At 39.5% G+C, this 21556-nt stretch overlaps 1 protein-coding gene across 1 annotated transcript in view; it reads left to right on the top strand.

Annotated features, from left to right (window-relative positions):
- The window catches only part of ptprk (protein tyrosine phosphatase receptor type K), a 104275-nt gene that overhangs the window by 27953 nt on the left and 54766 nt on the right, over positions 1–21556 (top strand). The window contains 4 exon segments of the mRNA XM_040016918.1: positions 13943–14065; positions 19744–19904; positions 21155–21206; positions 21305–21363. Of these exon segments, the coding sequence (XP_039872852.1) occupies positions 13943–14065; positions 19744–19904; positions 21155–21206; positions 21305–21363 (395 nt within the window).

Here is a 21556-nt window from a genome sequence, read left to right as displayed (position 1 = left end):
AGTCGTCTTTTTGTGTAGTTATGTGTGTGTGTGTGTGTGTGTGTGTGTGTGTGTGTGTAGGTATATGCAACCAGCAAGCTTCCAATAGTCTGTCTGACCACAAAGTCTCAAACCAGCCCATTTATTTGTCCATTGACCTCTATAAATGCAGACAGAAGAAACACGAGAAGGAACACATTTAACAATGGTGTCTGGTGTCTAAGTGTGTGCGTGTATCTGTCTGTGTGTGTGTGTGTGTGTGCGTGCACGTGCCGAAGCCTGAGTAAGCCTGAGGCACTGCTCTGTAACCTGAATATGAGTCAGAAACTGGTTGGACTCACTTGCTTTTTAGGGCTTTGTCATTTAACAGTGGCCGCACACATGCGCACACTCATTTGTCTATTAAAATGACACTCCCATGTAGGTAACTGGCCTCTCACTCCCAGGAGCTACTCCTTTGCTCCAAGACACACATAATCACACATACACACAATGACAGAAACATAAGGTTTTGCATAACTAGACTCTGGTGAGTAGTTGAATCAAGGTGAATGTATATTTTCCTCTAAATGGCTTCCAAATGTAGCCCATCTTTAAATCTTTTATCAAAAGCATGTACAAAGTACACGACCGATAATGTTTCTACATGACTTTCTCTAAAACTCCTCTCTCTCTCTCTCTCTCTCTCTCTCTTTCTCTCTCACACACACACACACACACATGCACTGTTGCTCTGCCACACACACACTCACTCATACAGTATTTCCCTGTTGTGAAGTGTAATAACAGCTGTCCTCGGGCCAGTTACAGCCCTCGTAAAGAGACGACAACTCCCAAAACTCATTTAGCGCACACACACACACACACACACACACACACACACACACACACACACACACACACACACACGCATAGGCGCATGCTGTGAACCCGCAGGAGAAGTGGAGGTCTCTTTAACATGCATTTTCCCCTCTCTCTCTCTCTCTCTCGCTTTGTCACTTTTTTCTGTCTTTATTTTTTCAGCCCCTAAGTAAGGTTTGACCACATTTCACAGCTGAAGGTGACAGCATACACACTCATATTCATGCACATTGTTCTCCTCAGCCTGTGACTGTCATTGGATGTTTATGAAGGATGGAGGGGGAAAGAGAAAAAGTTGTAGTGTTATTATATTACCAGTTTACTTTTTTCTACTTTGAAGAGTAAAAGTTCAAAATATTGATAAATTAATTGTAAAAATAAATAAATCAAAGGTTTACTGGTTTACTACAACTGGTATTAGTATTGTGGTCTTGACCATAATTTATTAAGTTATAACAACTAGTTTCTACACACACTTTCTTGCTTGAGTTAATTCCCTTTTTCCATATTAAATAAACTTCAAGTTTTACTTGAAATTCTAAATAATGTGTATCTTTTTCATTCTTGTCACTGCAGTGAGATGATCTTTTCCACTCTTGCAAAAGTGATCTCGATCTTGGTAAATCCTGAAGCGTCCAAGCATCCTCACAAAAATAACTGCTGAGATTTGAGCATGGTTACCTAATGGTACACTGTAATTATTGAAGTTAAACAACAAATAGAAGAGAATTATTCTGAAATGTTTAAATTCAGTATAGCTGGAACCAGGCATGTTGGTTGTGCACACAACATCAACTTGTGTCAAAGATGAACCACAGAGTTTAACCTGTAGTTCATTTACGCTGAATCAGTTGAGGAGTTTGTAAACTTGTAGCTTTTTCCCATGATTTGGTTTCCTTTCACACAGAGATAACTCAAAGCGAACCAAAACGCGTGACTACAAACCTCATGTCCCTCAGAGTAACAAAATTAATTGCAGGAAGAAGGTGGTGTTCTGGACTGTTGCCTAACATGGACAATTGACATTCATTTCACGGCTAGTTGTGTACTCTCAACATGTGTTTATGGCCAGTCTGTGTACTCTGTATATCTGTCGTACTCTGCTGCCTCTCAGAACGCAAAGCGTATCTGGCTTAAAGCGTTTAGCTCAAATGTGCAACTCCCTTGGTACCTGGGTCAGATCACTTTCTCACCATAAACAAATCATTCTGGAATTGGTTTGTTACTGGTCCTTCAGTGGGTCTCTATGTGACTGTTTAAGTCCACACTTGAATGCAGTTACCATGCACATATCTGCAAACGCACCATTGGGAAACTAAATCAGAGTTGATTGTAAACAGACTAAACAGCACAGGTGTAAAGCACCCTAAGCTTAGGGCTGAACAAGGTTGTGATTGAGGCAGGAAGCTGTTTTTCGTTGGTGCTAAACCCAGCTTAGCACAGATGTCCGTGAGTCATAGCTGATCCAAAAGACTGTAAAGTAGCAAACAATTTACTCTTTATTTAGAAACTGGACATCACAACTGGGTGAACCTGTTAAACTGTGCACACAACTATTGCAAGTATTACCGGTTGTATTTGAAACACATCTTTGGTCTTTAAATGTTCCCTTGTGGGTGCAACGGACAGTTTACATACCTTTGCAGATTATCTCTTGATGCTATGCATACGTTTGTCCAGAGATGAGGTTTGTTTTAAGCAAGTATCAGTATTAAGATGCTTCTGTATTTGATTGTTGTTGTTGTCTATGAGGCCATCTTTCAAAATAACTCTCAGGCTGCGTTAAACAGAATTCCCCTTTAATATACACCTGTCTCTTGACATAAACATACTGATGACTGCGCATCCCATGCTGTAAATATTAGTCTGTGTTGATTTACATCTGTACACATGGCTTTGACAGTTGTGGCATACAGCTGTGGACCTGATAACATTCTCACATATCAGTTTTTAGCCTCAGCACAGCCATCTCAACACACAAACAGAAATGTGTAAAATGTGTTTTAGTCTCAGAACTAGGTGCTTTGGTAGTTGTCTGGCCTGTTAGCATGTTATTCCCAATTGTATGTCTTCCCTTTGTTTGGGTCTCTATGGTTTCCACTGCTGTGTAATGTGCTCTTTCTCTGTGCTGGCACTGAAAAGTAAATTTCCTCCAGGACAGTAAATGCTATCGTTAGGCATCTTTTGTTGTTCGACAGAACTGTGTCACAAGCACAGATAAAAGAGATTTTTTTGACACATTATTTTTTTCTATATGAGATTTTTTTTCATATCTGATTTTTATTGGTTTCAGAAGTCCCAGAAACATTTTTCCAATTGTTATTTTAGGCGCCTTTTTTTCTCCTTTGAAGCTGGATATTTTAGAAGCTTTTTTTTAAAGTGTTTATTTGTTTGTCTGTCTTTTTCTTTCTCTCCGTCTCTGCCGGTCTCTCCAGTATTAGTGCTGTTTCAGGTTGTTCTTTGTGTGTCGTGGGTAGAACTGCTTTTTGTCCGACAGGCTGAACAACAGAAGTGCTTCTGCTGCACAAACGTAGGATAGGCTAAATCCGACCCGCCAGTCAGTCAGTCAGTAAATCAGTCAGCAAGCGTTTGAACCAGCTTCCTGGACAAGTGGGGAAGTCAGCCAGGCAGTTCAGTGTGTCACCATCCACAGTGCTGACTTGCTAAGCTAGCTGCTTTAGATTAACCTGCTTATAGCTCTGGGTGTTTTTTTCTCAACTCACAGTTGAGTTTCCTTCTCTTCCTACTTGTCCACTTCTTTACCTCTTCCCTTCTTTGCCAGTCTTCTTCCATGTACTTCACTTTTGTTTTTACTAAATTTCCTTCACCATCTGGATTTAGTTATCGTGTGTGCCTGTTAGAGTATGTGTATATGTGTGTGCATGTCTGTGGGGGTTGGTGTTTAATGTGTGTTTGTTCTGCTCTTATCTCATCCACACCAGACCTGCTTTCCAGTCCAAAACCTCAGCTGTGCCCTGATTGGCTTAAAAACAAACTGCATCCTGCCCGCCCCTGTGATTGGGCCATTCAAATCACCTACAGTGGCTAAAGCATTATTTGATTGTATTCTCCTGGTAATTCATCAGTTAGTTATCAGGTAACGTCATGAATGCTTTAGCAGCACACTGTAATGACGGTTTGCTGGCTCTGGTGGCATGTGGATACATACAGGTGCAGAGTTGCTTGTGCTCTGCCCAAATGCAGCTGACCGACTGCCAGCAATCATTCTGACCCCATTCTGTCCGCTATTGATTCCTTTTCATTTCAGCCTCCTTTTGTATAACTCGATGGGAAATGTCCATCTAGGCTCAGTCTCATTGAGAAGTGTCATTGAGCTGTATAGTATAGTAAAACCTAGTAGTCATTAGATCTTATGAATAACAGATCACTCGCATCATGTTTAGAAACTTGGTGTGGAGTGCTGCAATAAATTATTAATTGCCTTCCAAATTTTTCCCCACTTTGAGTCATAATTTGGTTAAAGTTTATGCAGGCTTAGTGTCTACAGTGAATCATCCAGTCAGCATGTTTGAGGTCAAGTGTGTGGTGAAGGGTGGAGAGAGGGAACCAGTTGAGACTTGTTGTGTGAGGATCTTACTCAAAAGAAAAACTTTCAGCTGTACTTTAAAGTCTAAACTGAGCTCAACGCAGACTAAAAGTTTAATGATGACTCATTCAGACTGACACACGCTGATGTGGGATCTGATTGTGCCGATGGTTTATGGGTTAGTTTCTTTGTGACATTATTGGATACCAATGTCTAGAGTCATCCTAGCACTTAATTGCCAGTCATAAAGCTTCTCAGTCGGTTTTTCAGAACTTCCTATTGCTACAAAAGAGGAAAGAAAAGTTGACCGGTCATGTTTGACAAAAAGCTGAAGTGTGTCAGTGTTCCCAGAGCACTATATTTTTTTTATCAAATTGTTAAATGGGCACCTCGTGTACAAAACACTGCCAGAAAAAGACGGAAAGAAAGGGGTGGACAGGGAGACAGTAAATGGAGTAGTGGGTGTGGGGAGAGGTAAATGGGTGAACAAACACACAAAAAGGAGGGGATGGGTTAGCTTTCATGAGAACGAGTGAAATCTGACTCTCTTCTGGGCTTATGAGTGAACTCATTCACAGACAGGGAGGTGTGAAGAGGGAGGGAGGTAAAAAAGAGGTGAGGAGGATTTCCCAATTTTTTCCGGTGAACGACGAGCTCTCTGCTCCGTCTCTATCATCCCCCACCTTCGCTCCTGCCCTCTCCTTCTCCTGCCTTATCTGCCAGCCAGTCAATCAGCATGTGAAGTTACTTTAAATGTCAGCATTTGAATAGGAATAGAGATTAACGATGCTGAGATAGACACAGAGCCTAAGACTGAGAGCGCAGGAGAGCCAGGAGGGAGGTGAATATCATAAAGATAGTGTCTGTGGAAGACTTCGACCCCAGCTAACAGTGCGAACAGCTAGATGCAGACACACACACATACACTGTACTGCCCAGAAAAAGAAAAAAAGATATTCTCAAAGAAGTGTGTTTTACTTAAGGTGCAGGTATCATGTTGCCATCATGAGGGATTCAGACCTAAAGCTGCTTTCAAAAATCAACTACGGAAATTCTCGGGGGAATCTGACCAGAATGTTTTCAGGGGTTTTTAAAAGAATTCATGTCAGTGACATTCTCTTTATTGGAAATACGATATTGGTGCCTGATTAGAACATGCAGGAGCCAGTAAACAATTACTTACTAGCTTTGAATGCAGAAGACTGCTTACTTTTGCGGTCTATATATGACAGCAGATTAGGTTTTCAGATGTTGGCCAGGCCCAAAAAACGCCCCAAAAACCCAACTATGTTGTCTTGGGAAGTTGCGATAAGTATTATTCATTATTTTATGGTGTCTCAAACGTAATAATGAACATGTTGATTGAAAAAAAAAAGAAGTTTAATAATCTGTAATGAAATTCTTCTAGTGCTCAAATGATTGCATGAATAATCAAGAAGACATTATTTGCTCCAGCTTCTTCCATGTGAGTGTGCTGCAGGTTTTATCTTGATTAATCACTCAATATTAAAGAGCTCAAAAACGACTGAAAAATATCTGACCAACAGTTCAAAACATAACCATGTTGTCACAGGTGAATGCCAACAAATATTTTCAGAAGGAAATAGAAAATACATTTAAGATGAGACAAAATCTTAAAAACCAAAACAGTAATTTTGGCATAAAAACATCAATTAAGTTGACTTTTGAGTAAAATCTCTAGTCTTCAATTACTGCCCAAACAGCACACCGTCACATACACGTATACACATGTCGAGATTAGACTTGACATCCTTTAATTCATATCAAGTGTGTACCTGCTTGCCCCAGGGCAATAATAAAAGCGTTTCCAGACAGTGTGATTCAACATCACAGAAAAAGAGCAGCAGAGTATTTTCCTTTTGAGACTGAAGCTTTTTAATGATAAGGTTGCCATGTGGAACCAAATGATTTCCTTAATAAAGGGCAACTATATATAAAAAAAAAAAAAAAAGTTACTCTGTTCCTTTTCCTATTATGCTGTGTAACAGTGATACTGCGATGGCAGGTCATTAGTACGTTGTTCATGCCTCATTGTGTGCTGATAGTTCTTTTTGTTTGCACTTGTCCAAGCAGAGGAGTGTTTTCAGGAACAAATTGAACTTCCTTTGTCTCACGGCACAGCAGTGAGAGGCTCATTCACCAGCAAAAGTCTCTGTAATAACAACTTTACACAAAAAGCACTCAAAATGCAGAAAGCATTTTACAGAATACAACTCTAAATTAGCATTTGGCTCTAGAGGTTATATTTACTTTTGCCGAAAATATATTCCATCCACACATCATGCCGTGAAGGTTGTGCTTGCCTTTCACCAGCTGACCAAATCATCAGTTTGTGGGAAATAATGTGGCTTTTTGAAAACTGCTTGGGTTTGAATTTGAGCTGAATGCTAGCGTTAACCCCAAGAAAGGAGGGGTTTGGGGGGAGGAGAAGATAGTCAGGGTTGGAAGGACAGACCTGCTCCTCACAGAAGGAAAAATACACATTTCTGTTTTACTGTTACTGTCAAAGGAAACTCCTGAATCAGCTGAACACACACAGACACCCAACTACACGCACACACCTACACACATGCACATGCACTCACACACACGTCTCAGATTCAATTACAGCATTGTGAGATGAAGGAGAAATTCTTCAGCCTTCAGCACTTCCAATTAAACTACTGCTCTGAGTTTGTGCATGCATGAGTGTCGGGCTGTGTGTGACGGTGTGCACATGCCTGTGTGTTGCTACACAAGTCGTGCGCGTTTGCGTGAGCGATTGCGCGTGCCACTGTGTATGTTTAACAGTCGAGGTGTGTGTATATGGGTCTCGGCTTTGATGGCGTCGCGCTGCGCTGCAAGGGCCACTGAACCGTGACGAGCCAGTGTGTGTGTGTGTGTGTGTGGTGTGTGTGTGTGTCAGTCTCTCTGATGTCACCTTGTATCATTTCAGGCTAATTTCACCTATCCTCAGAGAGGGTGAGAGAGAACAAGAGGCAGCGAGAGAACAAAAAAAAGTAGAGAAGACACACAGAAAGTAAATGATAAGGTACAACTTTATTAGTGTCCTTGAGGTGGTAAGCATCAGGGCTGCACAGTGCACACAGATTAAAAGCAACAAACAGGAATATAATTTATCATAGTGGAATACCAAAAACACGTTATAAAGGGTTTTTTGTATAACACTACAACATAGATGCTATGCTGCCTCTTTTGCAGTAATTCCTCCTTTTACTTCAGCTTCTCTGGCACATTAGAGCTAAAAACTGAAAGCACTGTAGTGATTCATTGGTATGAAATGTGCCACAAAGCCACATGTGATTATAGATTCGGGTGAGCTAATGTAATTATTAACTGGACTAAGCCAAAATTGTGATGATTTGGTGGGAAACAGGATTACTGGTGGTTGGAATTGGTTTTTAATGATGTAAATGTAATTATTGTCCTTGAAAATAATAATTTCCATTTGTCGAATAGACAGTTCTCTTCTCTTCTCTTCTCTTCTCTTCTGAATAGGGCTGGTGTGATTTCCGCCAAATTAATTTCTCTGTTTCTTTTTGAGCTTGTCTCTTCAACTTCCCTTCATATCTTTATACCCTTTCCCTCTGTTTCACCCTCTTTCACTCATGTTGTATTATCTTCTCTCTGGTGATAATATCTATCCCTGCAGACAGAAACCGAGCTCTTCTGATAAATACTAGACAGACTTAGTAGTGAGAGGGAGAATCAAGACTTCTGTTGCACGTACATTGGAGAAAGAATGTATATTGTTTGTCTTAGTGAGAGCCAAGATACCACTTGAACTTCTAAGTCCTATACATTCCTGAGCAGATTTATGTTGCTTTATTTCAGCTTGTGATCAGAGGGCCACCTGATCTGTAGCGATGTTATGGCCCTCTGATCCGCTGAAATATAAAACAGGTAAGAAGATAGAAACAAAGTGCATACCTTGCATGCAGAACTCTGCACGTAAAACCAGCCTTATGTAGATCCTGATATGATACTATGTGATGTGACAGACCTTAAACTTTATATCTGTACATGAACAATGGCATTTATTGTACTGTTGTTTTGTCTTTATTTGTGGTTACGTCCTCATTTCTTTACAAAATTAACACTGCCAAGTTTTAGAAACTTCCTAATATAAGAGCAACATATGTGTAGTTCACTACTTTATATTAAGTACATAAAATGAGTGCATTCAGTACTTGCTAAATGACGTGGTATTGTAATGGAACTGATAAAATGCTTTTAAGAGGTGTTGCCGGTACATAAACACTAGAGATGGTTCATTTTCCCTCATTGGTACATGGCTGTTAGGAAATAGGAAGATGTTATAATATGTAAGCTGTATCTTTGTGCCAGTTTTAATTGCTCAACTTCTGATCTTCTGATCGTATCTGAGGAGCTGGCAGATATACAGAGATTTTTGCATAGTAATATTCAGACATCCATCCATAGAGACAGCAGTCAAACAAAACCTGTCTGTAAGACTTTTGTAGAAATTGCAACATAGCCCAATGTTCAGTGGCATTGAAAATCCGCAAACATTTAGTTAGACATTTCAGACCGCATAGTTAGTTTTTGTATCATGCAGCCTTTTATAACAACTGACAACAACTGATAACAACAACTTTCTAGTTGTTTATTGAATTGACACTATTAAATAAAACCAAGGCCACCCTGCACTGTTAAATTCTCACATTTTTCAGAGAAACTTTGTCAGCTGAGGATAAATTTGTTACAAGGACACTCGTATTGACTGATTTGATAATCATTTCTCTCTTGGTTTCTTTTGTCATAACAAGATTTCCTGAATTATCTTGAGAACATATTAAAAAAACATCTCAGACCTTCATTTGATTTAAACATGTCCCTGAGACTTTTATCTGAGCAGACTTTAGCCGTTAGATATGATTTAATACTGCCTATTCTGCAGATCGGGTAGATCAAATTAAAGCAAAAGCTAATCAAACTGTCTATTGTTTCACGTTTTTGCCAATGCCAGCTAATAATCTCGATCTTAACTAGTAATTGAGAAATGGGCCTCTTCCTTTCAAGGGACCCCCTGGGGTCTGCGTGCACACGTGTTTTCAAACAGTTTTGGTCAAAGGACTTTTGTCTGATTCACCTTATAGAGGTGGAGGTCAATGCAAATCACCACAAAATGATTTTGAGTGACGGTGGCAGATGTTGTCTGATGCCATTCAACGGTCTTTTAGATAGTGGCTGTCCCGTTTCCCTCTGCCTCTGTGTATCTCTGTGTGTAGGTGTGTGTGGTTTTGTTTCTCTCTCTGCCCTTGAGCCTTTATCAAGTCCTTCTAATTATTTTATTATGCAAATGAGTCACCATTATTTCATTAGCGAGGCAGCCAATCACAGAAGCTGATTAGAAAGTGATTAGCATGCAGTTGGGTTCTCTTGCTCTCTCCGTGTCCTTGTGAATGGAGGAGAGGGTGGCAATAATGACCCATCTGGACACAAACTCATGCATATACATGCACTTTGAAAATTGTCAAAATAGTTACACAGTTTTATCGAGCAAACACATACAGAGTGTAGTAGTAAGATAGAAGCACACACAGTATTTCTAATCATAACAATTATATTCATTGTAAACTGTTTTACAGCTGCCAGGTCAACGTGATCAGATCACGTCAACACGTAAAACACTAATCACAGTTATTACAGGGCACCCTTTGTTCAACTTATATATATATATATATATATATATTGACAACACTGCAGTGTGTAAAAAGCAAAGGGTTTTGAAAAGTACAAAATCAATCTCTTAATTTTTTGTCAGGCCCTTCCTGAAGATTATTTTTGCAGTCCTGGTAAAGGCTGGGAAAAGCTTTAAGAGAAGCTTGAAAAGAAAACTGAGAATTATGGAAGGTGGCATGTCTTAAGCTTGGGATTAATTTTTTTTCCATTCTTAATCAGAGGCAAAGACTGGAAAAAATAATTACCTGTGGGAAAAAATTAATATTTCAATATTTAATATGAAGTATTTCATATAATTCATTATAGCTGAGGATCCAAAATGTCAGAAATTGAGGTCATAGCTTCTTTAAATTTGGCATGTGTGGTGTTCCAGAGAAGACTCGCCAATCCTCGATTTCACAATCCAAGATGGCAACAGTGCCTTTCAGTTGTTTTATGATACAGTTCTAAGAGCTGCCATAGACTCAAATAGAAGAGGAAACAATATGAAATACAAAAAAAGGAGGACAATATTTGGGGACCGAGCAGTAATGATGAGAACGTGAAAGATGGTCATTATTTGTGACAAAGCCAGCGATCCATATATTTCTGCTCCCCTCATCTTCTGTCTTTGAGCTTGTTTTGGTTTTTCAGTCAGCAGCTCAGCTGTTTTGTTTTCACTCTGAGTGAACTCATTGCTTTGTTTTTGGTCATGAGATTCAGCTGTTTCATCTGAAAATGCCGTAAACACCCAACATTCACAAACTGCTCAGCAACAAAAGGCAGACAAGCAGAAGTAGCGGCTATCTGAAAATACTTTTAGCAACTAAGAAGCCAGAGATTTCCCAGAGGGAAATGCTAACCAAAGTCAGAACTAAAAAGGAGAGTGAATATCAAATTTACATTCATCAGGGGGCTAGAAGTCGACTCGGAATAAATGATGATGTTGCTAACTATCTACTGAAGGGTAAACAGGCATCTGTTCACTAACAAGTTACCACATCAATTTAAAAGTTGATGCTATGCTGCCCTTATTACCCAAGAAATCAATTACTGCATGTTTAATTTCAGCATTTACCACTAGCAGAGCACACCAAACACAAAATAGAGGTCAGTAATTCTTGACATTTGACATTAAGTTAAAGTATAAAAAAACAGATTGGCTCAAGTCCATACAACATTTGAGCAAAACATGGCTCATCATTTTGCTGCTGAGTGTTTCAGCTGAGGCAAAAGAGTAGTTCAAAGTCTGCTCATCTCATTATTGGCAACAAGGATTTGCTGTCAGATGCATGTGTCTGCTGATGTGTGTGTTGGTTTAGGTTGGCAGGACATTTAGAAAAGGGAGAAGTGTTAACTGAGAACGTGGGCGGGTTAGCGTGAGGTTTGTGTATGTGCAGACACTTTCGCACATATTTAGTTTTTGCAGGCCCCTTTTCAGCGCGTACACACAAAAACAGACATTTTGTTTAGTATGTTACCATCTCGTGTGCGTGTGAGTGAGTGAATATCTTTCAGAGGTGTGCAAACAAGGACAGAGAAGTGCTCTCCAACTGAAAATGTTGATTTAATATGGCCTGTAAAGCTGAATTTAAAACTAGGACGTTTTTTCTTCACTGCTAAGCCAAGGTAAAATACCTCTTGTACCACGGCTTGTATCAGAGCAGAGTGGAATGCTGGGCATTTATGTGTACACAATTAAAAACTCATGAAACACATTTAAAACACAGCTTGTTTAAATCAAATGCTTCTGTACTCAAAGGTAGAAATTCCACAGAAGAATCTGAATAAAGCTGCTATTGTACGTTCTCTGTAGTGTCAGTGAATAAAAGAAGGGCTAAACAAACGCTGAAGCAGGTAAACCAAGGCTAAGTGCATCTGCAGTGTCACAACCTAGCAGTGTATGATATATAGAAAACTGACAAAACAAGCTATTACACAGATTTCATTTATTCAATGTAGTTTCCAGTCAAAAGAATTACTGAGATACATAGTATAGAGTAATAACTACACAAAGAAACTGCGGGAAAGAAGCTGTGTTTCTGATTTTTGTCACTCAGTTTTGATAAAACAGGAAGTTATTTTCCAGACCACACTGTATGGAGGCAGTCAGGGACAGCAAACACACTTACACTTCGCTTTACAGATCAATATTTTCTTCTTCTCCAGTCCATTTGTGTAACTTGTTATGTGTGATGTATGGCACTGGGTGTTTAGTTCTTTATTTGTTCAGTGTTCGGTTTGAATGCATGCAGGTTTGTAGATGTGGGATACTTCCATGCACGTAAAAACACATTTTTAACACATGCAGAGAAAGTTACATGACAGCAAGATGCAAACTGACTCGCACACTGCGGAAGACAGGAGTTTTACACAAACAAACACACAAATGCTGTGCACGACAACAAAGAGTTTCTATATCTAATTTAATGTATAGTAGTAGTAGTTTTTTTTTTATTGTACTGTGCTTTGTGTGCACGTCCTTGCATGTTTTTGCACAGTGACCGGAGGTGACTTGCCGTGACAAAGACTTAATTGAACTGAATGGGAGTTAACTGAACTGCACGAAGAGAGGTTGGTTTAAAGAATGATGCCGAGAGGAATGTGATCCAGTGCCTCGCCAAGGCTGTGAGTCACAGCCAGCCGTGCAGCCAGCAGTTGAAGACAGTCGCTTAGTTTGATGTTAACTTGTTTCTCCTCCGGCGGCGGCTGTCACCTCTTGGTATGCCTCTGTAGCGGGAGCTCAGATCAGTGGGGTATCTGAGGGCCTGTCGTTCTGCTCTCCATCACAGCCACCACAGTTTGCTCTAGGACACAGGTAGCAAAGCTGTACCGCTAACTGAAGGCTAGGAGATTTATGTAGCTGGCAGTCCTGGTTGCTGATAGTGCTTCATGGTGGCTTGCTCACTCATTCCTTCTTCCTTTGTGTATTTATTTTGTAGTATAGTGATTTGAATATAAATATGCTATTATACTTCATGAAATTGAGGTTTTAAAATAAGGTTAAATCTTGCCAAAACAAAGTCATTGTCAAGTGATAATCAAGGCAAACAGTGGCTGCTTTTTATAAATGATATTTAAGATCTTTTTAAATGCTACAGTATTTGTTTCCGAGCGCCTACTAACATTTTAATTACAAACAGTTTAGTTTCATCATAAGTTAACGTGAATATAGATGTCTAACTGTAATGAATGTATTGTGATTTCATTTTTCATAGTAGACTTTATCCATCTCAACAGTGGGAAATAAAAAAAGGGCACAAAGGACACGTCTCTGTGACCACTAACTACCAGAGACTTGAATCAGATGGCATTTTGGCTTTTCTTAGCCACGTCTCTTCTGGCCATTTTATTAACACAAGCTGTGCATAACTGCTAGGCCAATGAATCAGATAGCAAGTAGTAGCCTGAATGCTGTTCCTATCAGCAATATAGCCAGAACAAACTGCATATCATTTTAAGTTGATTGGTTCAGTTAGCTGTCAGGGACAAGTGATGTCTATCTGTGTTAGAGCAACTTCCTGTTTAGGCGGAGCCAGAGGCGGTCAGCTCACAAATGGTTGTCCCAAGGCTGTGGTGATGGGCTCAGATGATCAGCTGAAGGCTCTGCTGGCTGAGTCAGAGGTGATCCTAAGTGGCCCTGAGTGATAAGTGTCGGAGCTCAGACTTTGGTGGTTTTTTAATGAGCTGAGACAACCGCACACATATAAAAAAGCACAAAAGAAAGGTTTGAAACATGACTCAAAGTCAAGTTTAAAAAAATGTGTTTGCTTACTCAGTCAAGGCAACAAACTTCATCTTTGTCTTTTTGTAAATTTAACTACGTTTTGTTGTTTCTCTTTTCTGCAGGAAGTTGTACATTTGATGAGGGCTTCTCTCAGTGTGACTACCAACAAGATCCTTACGATGACTTTGACTGGACGCACATCAACACCCAGGAATTGCCATATGTCTCACCACACCTGCCACAAGGTGAAGCTCAAATTCCTTTCCCCTCATGTTTGTCATCTCCTACTTCATCACCTCAAAGTGTGGAAAGCAGCTTATTGTTTAATGCAGTTTGAAGTGCTTGAGCTCTTTTTCGAGTTTCACATTTTTTAGATGTAATTTCTTCTTATTACTGCAGCACATTTATTATGCAGGATTATTACTGCTCTGCTATATCCCAACTATATCAGTCAACTTCTGATAATCACATCGTGTATATGCTGAACTATGAACAGCGGTTTGCAACTTTTGGTTGTTTTGTTTTTTTTGGTTGCTTTCCCCTAAAAAATGTTTCACTGAGTTGTTAGCAGCTACATTTTTTGTCTACCGTAATTTTCCCAGGTGGTTTCATTTAAACAACTATACAAGCCTAATTCTGATGCAGAATTACCCAATATTTCAAAAAAGCAAAAATAATTTTGCAGAGCAGCTTTTTCCCCTCTCAATTAATCATTCCATGAGCCTGCAGATGTAGTTTGCTCCCTTTTGGAGGGGGTCAGCCCCTAGGCTGGGAATAACTGGACTAAATGACCGAAGCGTATGCAGTATAAAACTAGCTCTACCTCGGGCAGCTGCCGCAGCAAAATGCTTCTTACATATTGATGCATCGGTGTTCTGCAGATCACATACTTTCATTTTGATGCTTTAAGTTTATTTTGCTGATAATACTAGTTTTGTACTCTGGCTGAAGTAGGAGCTGATTGACTGACTTTTTCTTTAATGGAATATGTATATATCACTGTACAAGTTCTTGGTGCTTTTTCCTCTCCTCTTCTCTCCTCTCTAATCAGTTGTTTTTTTTCTTCATGATGATGATGAAGGGGAAATTAAATCTTTCTGCCTCAGGGCTGAGGGTCTAATTAACAGAATATGAGGTCATTAATCAACGGCAGGGAACAGGGAAGGTTGCCTGCTTTACAATGTTAAAACCAAAATGTTATAACAGTAACCAGCTATGCAATGTTGAAATGGTAACTAGCTTTACAAAAAAACACAGAGTAAGAATGTCAAGTGGAAGTATGAACCTAACCACATTAAGGAAACTGTGTTGCAGTGTAGCACCACAAACATAGTTTGCTTCTCAGCATTGTTTCTCCTTTCCTTTCCTTTTCTTTTTGATCTCACGTTACCTTGATTCTTTTCACCCTCTTCTCTTACCACTTCTTTCCTCTGACCTCTCCTCTTCCTCTGTTGTGGAAGATTATGATTTTGTTTCCATGACAATGCAGTGCTGTTATTTATCTCTCAGACTTATCTTCATGACAACCCAGGCTCGCTGACATTTAGAGAAAGGTTCATTTAAAAGCCGACTTTTTACAATTTTCACACACAAAGACCCACTTTGTGTGTCGTGCATGTGTGGTCTTGCATATAATTAAGCACTGACACAAGAGTGTGGTGCCCAGTGGTACAAAGCCAAAGTCTATCATTTAGCATTATTAATACCAAGTGGTGTCACTGTGCTGAGAGGGCAGCGTTGGCAGCCTGAAGAGGTTAAATACCTTGCCTAAGAGTGCAGAGGTAATGGCTGAAATTAACATAGCATTAATGGCTGTTGAAGCTAGTGGAACGAGCAGGGGCATGGGGATGGCAGAGCAGGTTAATGGTTTGGAGATGTTGGTTGCTAAAGGGGAGGTTCAGAGCCTTGCCTAAAGGTATGGGAGCATGAACTGACATTTGATGTGTTAATAATGCCAGTGGGGTGTGGAACAGTGGTGCAGTGGATGGAAAACGAGGTTGCTAGAGGGGATTACAGATGCAGCACTTGGCTAGGTTTCTTTTTGGAAGGAGTTAAGGGAAATGGGTGAGGGGTTGAGTTGGTTGCTTAAGTGCCATGCCCAGGGAAACTTTAGTAATGTCTATTATTAGAATAGTTTTCTCAAGCTATCCTAGCCACCAGTAATTTAATACTCTGGTCTGGCTAACTACAATCTCCCTGAGGGCATGGCTTGATTTAAGAGGAGTGGCATTAAAGTCTTTTGGGTTCTGACCCCTGAAAACAAAGGAATACCAATCCCATTGTTTGGGGAGTTGTTAAGAGTTCCCAAAGAGCTTTGGGAGTGACTTTTTTCGCTGATTAGTACATCAGGGGGTTTATTTTGTCAAAGGTAAGGGCAGAATAAAAGGAGTCATCTACTAGGGGAGTTACACAGAATCCTTTTAGAGTTATAGCAGTGACAAAAATGATACTTTTGTTCCTTACAACCCACAATGATTTGTGCCAGTTGCTAATCACCATTTGTGCTTATGGCGGTACTGACATTGCAGGGGCAGTTTGGCAGTGTTTGTAATAAGAGATAAAACTCTTCTATGTAATGTCTCCGGGGGTCACTGTTGGCACTAGTCACCATGGCAGGGTCTACAAGCTACTCTGGCAATGTGCATTGTGCCAGTTGAACATTCATGGGCAGGGGCCCTGTGGCTCAGTGGACTAAAGCAGATACTCTTGACTCATAATGTTGTCAGCCAGTACCACTCAAAACCTATTTGGCATGCCATTCTCTCCATGTCTCTCATGTTTATCAGTGTGTGCTATCTAATAAGGAGGGGAGGCATTTAAAATGCACCAAAGCTGGTCTCATGTGCACTAAATGTTTTAATAATGATCAAATAATGAAGAAGGCAGCAACACCGTTATAAAATACTTAAAATTACCAATAAATCCAACCTTTATGACACAGTTCCTACAAGACATGAGTATTAACCTTCACAAAAGCAGTATGCAGTTTAATTAAAAATTATAACAATATGGGGATATTTTTAAAGCAACAAATTAAGATAGAAGTGCTAATTAAATTTCAGAATTATAAGGCAATGCGTAAGGTGTCAGTAAAATAATGAATTATAGTCAGAAAAGGGAGTGGAAATGTAATTTCCACTGTTGCTTATATGTATAGAACACTGAGCATGGCCTCTGGAGATGCAAGCTGTGTCTTGAAGTGAAAAGAAAAAATGAAATTAACTCCATGTTTGACTCCAGGCTACATAATCTGTAGTCTGTGCAGTGATCTTCCTTCCTATGAATGAAGAGCATGTGTTACTGTGGAAGGGTATTTGACATCTCACGCATCTTGATTGGCGCCTTAAAATGCTAAAAATGAAAATACCTCATTAGCTGTTATTCCAGTAGCTAGCTGTTATTGTTTTGCTGGAGAATACTGTCCCCAGTCTGCCCTGCTACTGTTGTTCTTGTTGCGACATATCTGGGGCTCAAGGCTATCACAGCGGTATTTTTAGTCTCATCTTTAATTATCTTGTGTCATTACCCTTTTACCGGCCATTTTAGACTTTAGCCATTCAAAAGAATCAGCCATTTTAGAAACAAACCTCAAGTGTCAGATGTTCTTGGCATCATAAGGTGCTTGCTTAGCATGGGTGTAGCGGTGTAGCATCAGTTTTGTGTGCAGTGAGTCTTTCATTATTACTCATGTTTTCAAATGCAGCTTTTGTGCCAGGTTAGGTCTTGTCATTGTTCTGGTGTAATAGACTGATATTCATGTGGTTTCTAAAATATATGTTGGAATTATTTCAGTAAACAGACACTGTTGTCACATATTACTCAGCTGTTTTCAACCTATACTAAATCCTTTTCCTGTTATATTTTTGTAGCAGGCAGCGCTTTGATTAGCTGAAGTGCTAAAGGTTATATTTTGCAACGTTGTTTGTGTTGTGACATATCTGGGTCTCTGACTGATAGGAGTATTTTTAGCTGGCACATCATCTTGGCAGCCATCTTAAAGGCTCTTTTTTTCATGTCACCATCTTAGCGTCAGTGGCAAAAATGAAAAAAAAAAAAAAAATAAAGGGAGTGATGTCCATTATATGTTCATTTTGCAGCAGATTTAGATAGAGAGAAAATCGGTGCCGGCCTTGTTTTGTTTCCAGTCTGATTGGCTGTAGTCCAGTTTGGCTGGAGTCATTTTGGGTTTTGTTTGTGACATTCAGAACCAAGAAGTGAGATTATTCTAATACCTGCATGGCAGAAAAAAGCGCAGAGATAAAAAGAAAAGAACAGCCAAAACGATAACTGGGGTACTGAGAAGCTGATGTGCATGTGTGTGCATGTGTGTGCATGTGCGCACACATGTCCGTGCCTCCACATGTTTGTGTGCATCCGTTCAAAGCCTGTTATGTTCTGCTCCATTCTGCAGAGAGATGTGTTTTCTCACAGTAGATTAGCTAAACAATAAGTGATAAGCGCTATTGTCTAGAAACCATTATATAGTACATATTATGTATAGTCTAATATGCAAATACAATTAACCAGGGGCATTTTATAGAATGTAGGGTTTTATCCAATTTGACTTTATTTAATAGTATTTAATTCTATACTGTCCTATTCTATTCTATTCTATTTAGGATTACATCTGCAAATGAATTAATTTCAATAGCCAAGAATTTCAAACCCAAAGATATCCAGTTTATGATAATATACATTTGTCTTCATAGGTGATTAATAAGAATTGCATATTCAAAACAAATATAACAATATACGTTTCAAGGAATTAGACTTAATCGTTACCATGGGATCGTTTCTCTGAATTTGTGATGAGCTAATGTGAGATTGTGAGATTAAACATCATGCAGAGCAGGATCACATTTTATCATATTTCATTGCATCAACATCTGGTTTGGGTCTGAGCTGATTACTAGAACATCTGGAAGGACAGTTTGTGTGTCCTGTTGGTACAGCCAGATTATTCCCTTCAGTCAGCTGTAATGGTGTATCATGCTGTCATGGTATAGTACTCAGTAGGCTAGCGAAGTACCTGAAGTATATTTATTCTTGGCTTGCTGATGTTGTAGAGAATGAAACATTTCTCCAGTGTGCCATTGTGTTAGCATAACAAAAGTAACTGATTTGTGTGTGAATTCGGTGTTGAAGGGGCCAGAATAACGTAAACAACAGAAGTAAAAACAGAGACGCATCGCCCAGAGAACTGCTAGGAAATCAAATCAACCACTAATCATGAAATCAGAGTGCGAAATCTATTGTGACAATTTGGAGGTTGTCACAATAGTTCCTCAAATTGGGATACAGCAGAGTTTGTTTCCTGCCATACAAGCACTGTTTAATCACTTACGTATATTAAAAAGTGGTGCATCATTTATCCATTCTTCTTCCAGGTATTGCTCTGGTTTCTTCTGAAGAAGCTGCAGACATTTAGTTTCCTCTTTATGCGTCATTCCAGTTGTTGCACATCTTCCAATTATTATTATTTGTTTCCAACCTTGTGCCAAGTCACTTTTATAGAGTCGTTCAGCTGCATGTACTGCTGCAGTTTCTCCGTTATTTCTAAAAGGACTGCTGAGTAGAAGGTAACAAACAAAAATCAGTGCAAAATATTATTTTAAAGTTTCTAAATACTTTAGACTGTTATAACCTTGTACAGAAGCGGTCGGATGCTCATGTAGGTACATACAGCCCACTCTTTGGCAAATGCAGTCATAGTTTCACTGTCTACACACTAACTAGCCCCTCAGAGGGCATCCTTGCTAGTCTGTTCAAGCACTGAATTTTTGAAGGTATGTGTTGGCACAAGCACAAGCAGCTGCAAACAAAATGAGCAATTCATTGCTCTTGATCCGGTCAGATTTAAAATTGCTGCATTGTTTGCTTTCCAACTGTGGTTAAAGTCCTTTGTTTCTTTCCTTTCACGCAGGTTCCTACATGTATGTTGACGTCTCGCAGTATGATGTTGGAGAAAAAGCCAGGTTTCAGCTGCCAGTCATGAAGGAGAATGATACTCACTGTATCGACTTCAACTATCTCCTCAGTAGCCCCGATGGCTCCAGCCCTGGCACGCTCAACGTCCTGGTGAAGGTACTGAGATCCGATTTAGTAGAGTAGATTGGATATGTAGTAGTTAATTGTCTTAAGGGACCCTATGATGCTCATTCCCAACTACCTCTTATTATTTCTGAGCCAGTGCGACTTTGCATGATTCACAGTTTAAAATAATCCTTTTTTATCTTATACTGGGTCTTGGCGCAGCCCGTTGTTTTAGCTGGGATCTGAAACTATCTGAGCATTACTGGCCCTCATAATAAGTTTTAACGGCAGATGTGTACCTGAGAGAGCCCGTTGATGTTGTAAGCCCTCTCTGACATTATCCAGATATAAGAGTAAAAAATAAAGTGCTAGCAAAACTGCTAGTTTAAAGCAACTCAGGGACAGAGCTGTTAGCTCACATGGATTACCTGCACATATGGTGACATCATTATTTGTAACTTTGGCCATGTTTATGCCCAGCTATGTAGAGTTAATATGTGCCAGAAAACAGAAAAACATAGTAGACCTCAATTAACTGACGGTTATATTTATTTGGATTTTTCTAATTAGCAAACAAACCAGCTGAATCAAGACCAAATGTACACCTCCACCAGCCACTATACAGCAGTGTACATTCTCTGAGGCTACATATTATAGAGCCCAAGCTGGATTGCATTATTCTAAATTAATTAAAGGAGTTTGTTTGTCACAAAAGCAGATGGTGACCAAAGCCTCTCCATTTAAAACAAAACAGGACAGAAGAAAACAAAGCAAAAGAATACTGGATTTATTGGAAATTCTTGGTTTTGGTTTTATGAAACATCCCCGCAATTATTGCAGCTAACATGCAATAGAGGCTGCTGATTGCCTTGCTTTAACCGACACTTTCATTTCACAATTAAACATGATTTTTAAAGCAACACACATGCAGTCTCACGTTTATTTCAAAATAACATTGTTATTTATTTTATTTAAATAATATGGAGAAGTACATTCACATATCTGCTGCTTTGACAGTCTATTCCACAGTTATTTCCATAACACCTCTGTCTCCTGATCCTATTCTTTTCTTTTTTCTGTGTGTGAATGTTCTTAGAAAACACATTAAGATTAGATTGTAGTTTCTTTGGAATTTCCTGGCTAGAGCCAGGTGAGCTGTAATAAACCAAGAAAAAGATGCCTGACTGGAATGTAAAAGGGGCCTCTGTGGATAAATCATGAATTGCAGTGCACTGCATGCTTATAGGTTCATTTTTGTGTAAACTATTTTGTGACTGATTGTGGTTCTGTTTGATTTCTAGGTGAACAAGGGTCCCTTGGCTAACCCTATATGGAATGTGACGTCCTACACCGGTAAAGACTAGCTCACAGCAGTGCTTAATCTGATTCAATTCAGCGTTTATGCATTATTCCTTATAATGGCTTATTTTGACCCTGATGTCGTTGTCCAGGTAAAGAGTGGTTGAGAGCCGAACTTGCCGTTTCCACCTTCTGGCCTAATGAATATCAGGTAAATCAGTAAAATAACAAACAGCAACTACACAGTTAGAACATCCCACTATCATGCATATTTCTTTACTTTCTGTCGAACTGATGTGAAAACGCAGATGTCACACAGACACACAAATAAAGGCAAACACATACACGTGCTGTGAGGCAGGCAGCTGATTTATTTGTGTTGACTGAGGCTCAGGAGGTGGCGA

The sequence above is a fragment of the Simochromis diagramma genome, unplaced genomic scaffold (assembly GCF_900408965.1).
Source record: "Simochromis diagramma unplaced genomic scaffold, fSimDia1.1 OVJJ01000802.1, whole genome shotgun sequence".
Lineage (NCBI taxonomy): Eukaryota > Metazoa > Chordata > Actinopteri > Cichliformes > Cichlidae > Simochromis > Simochromis diagramma.
This window is presented reverse-complemented; position numbering and strand designations above follow the sequence as displayed.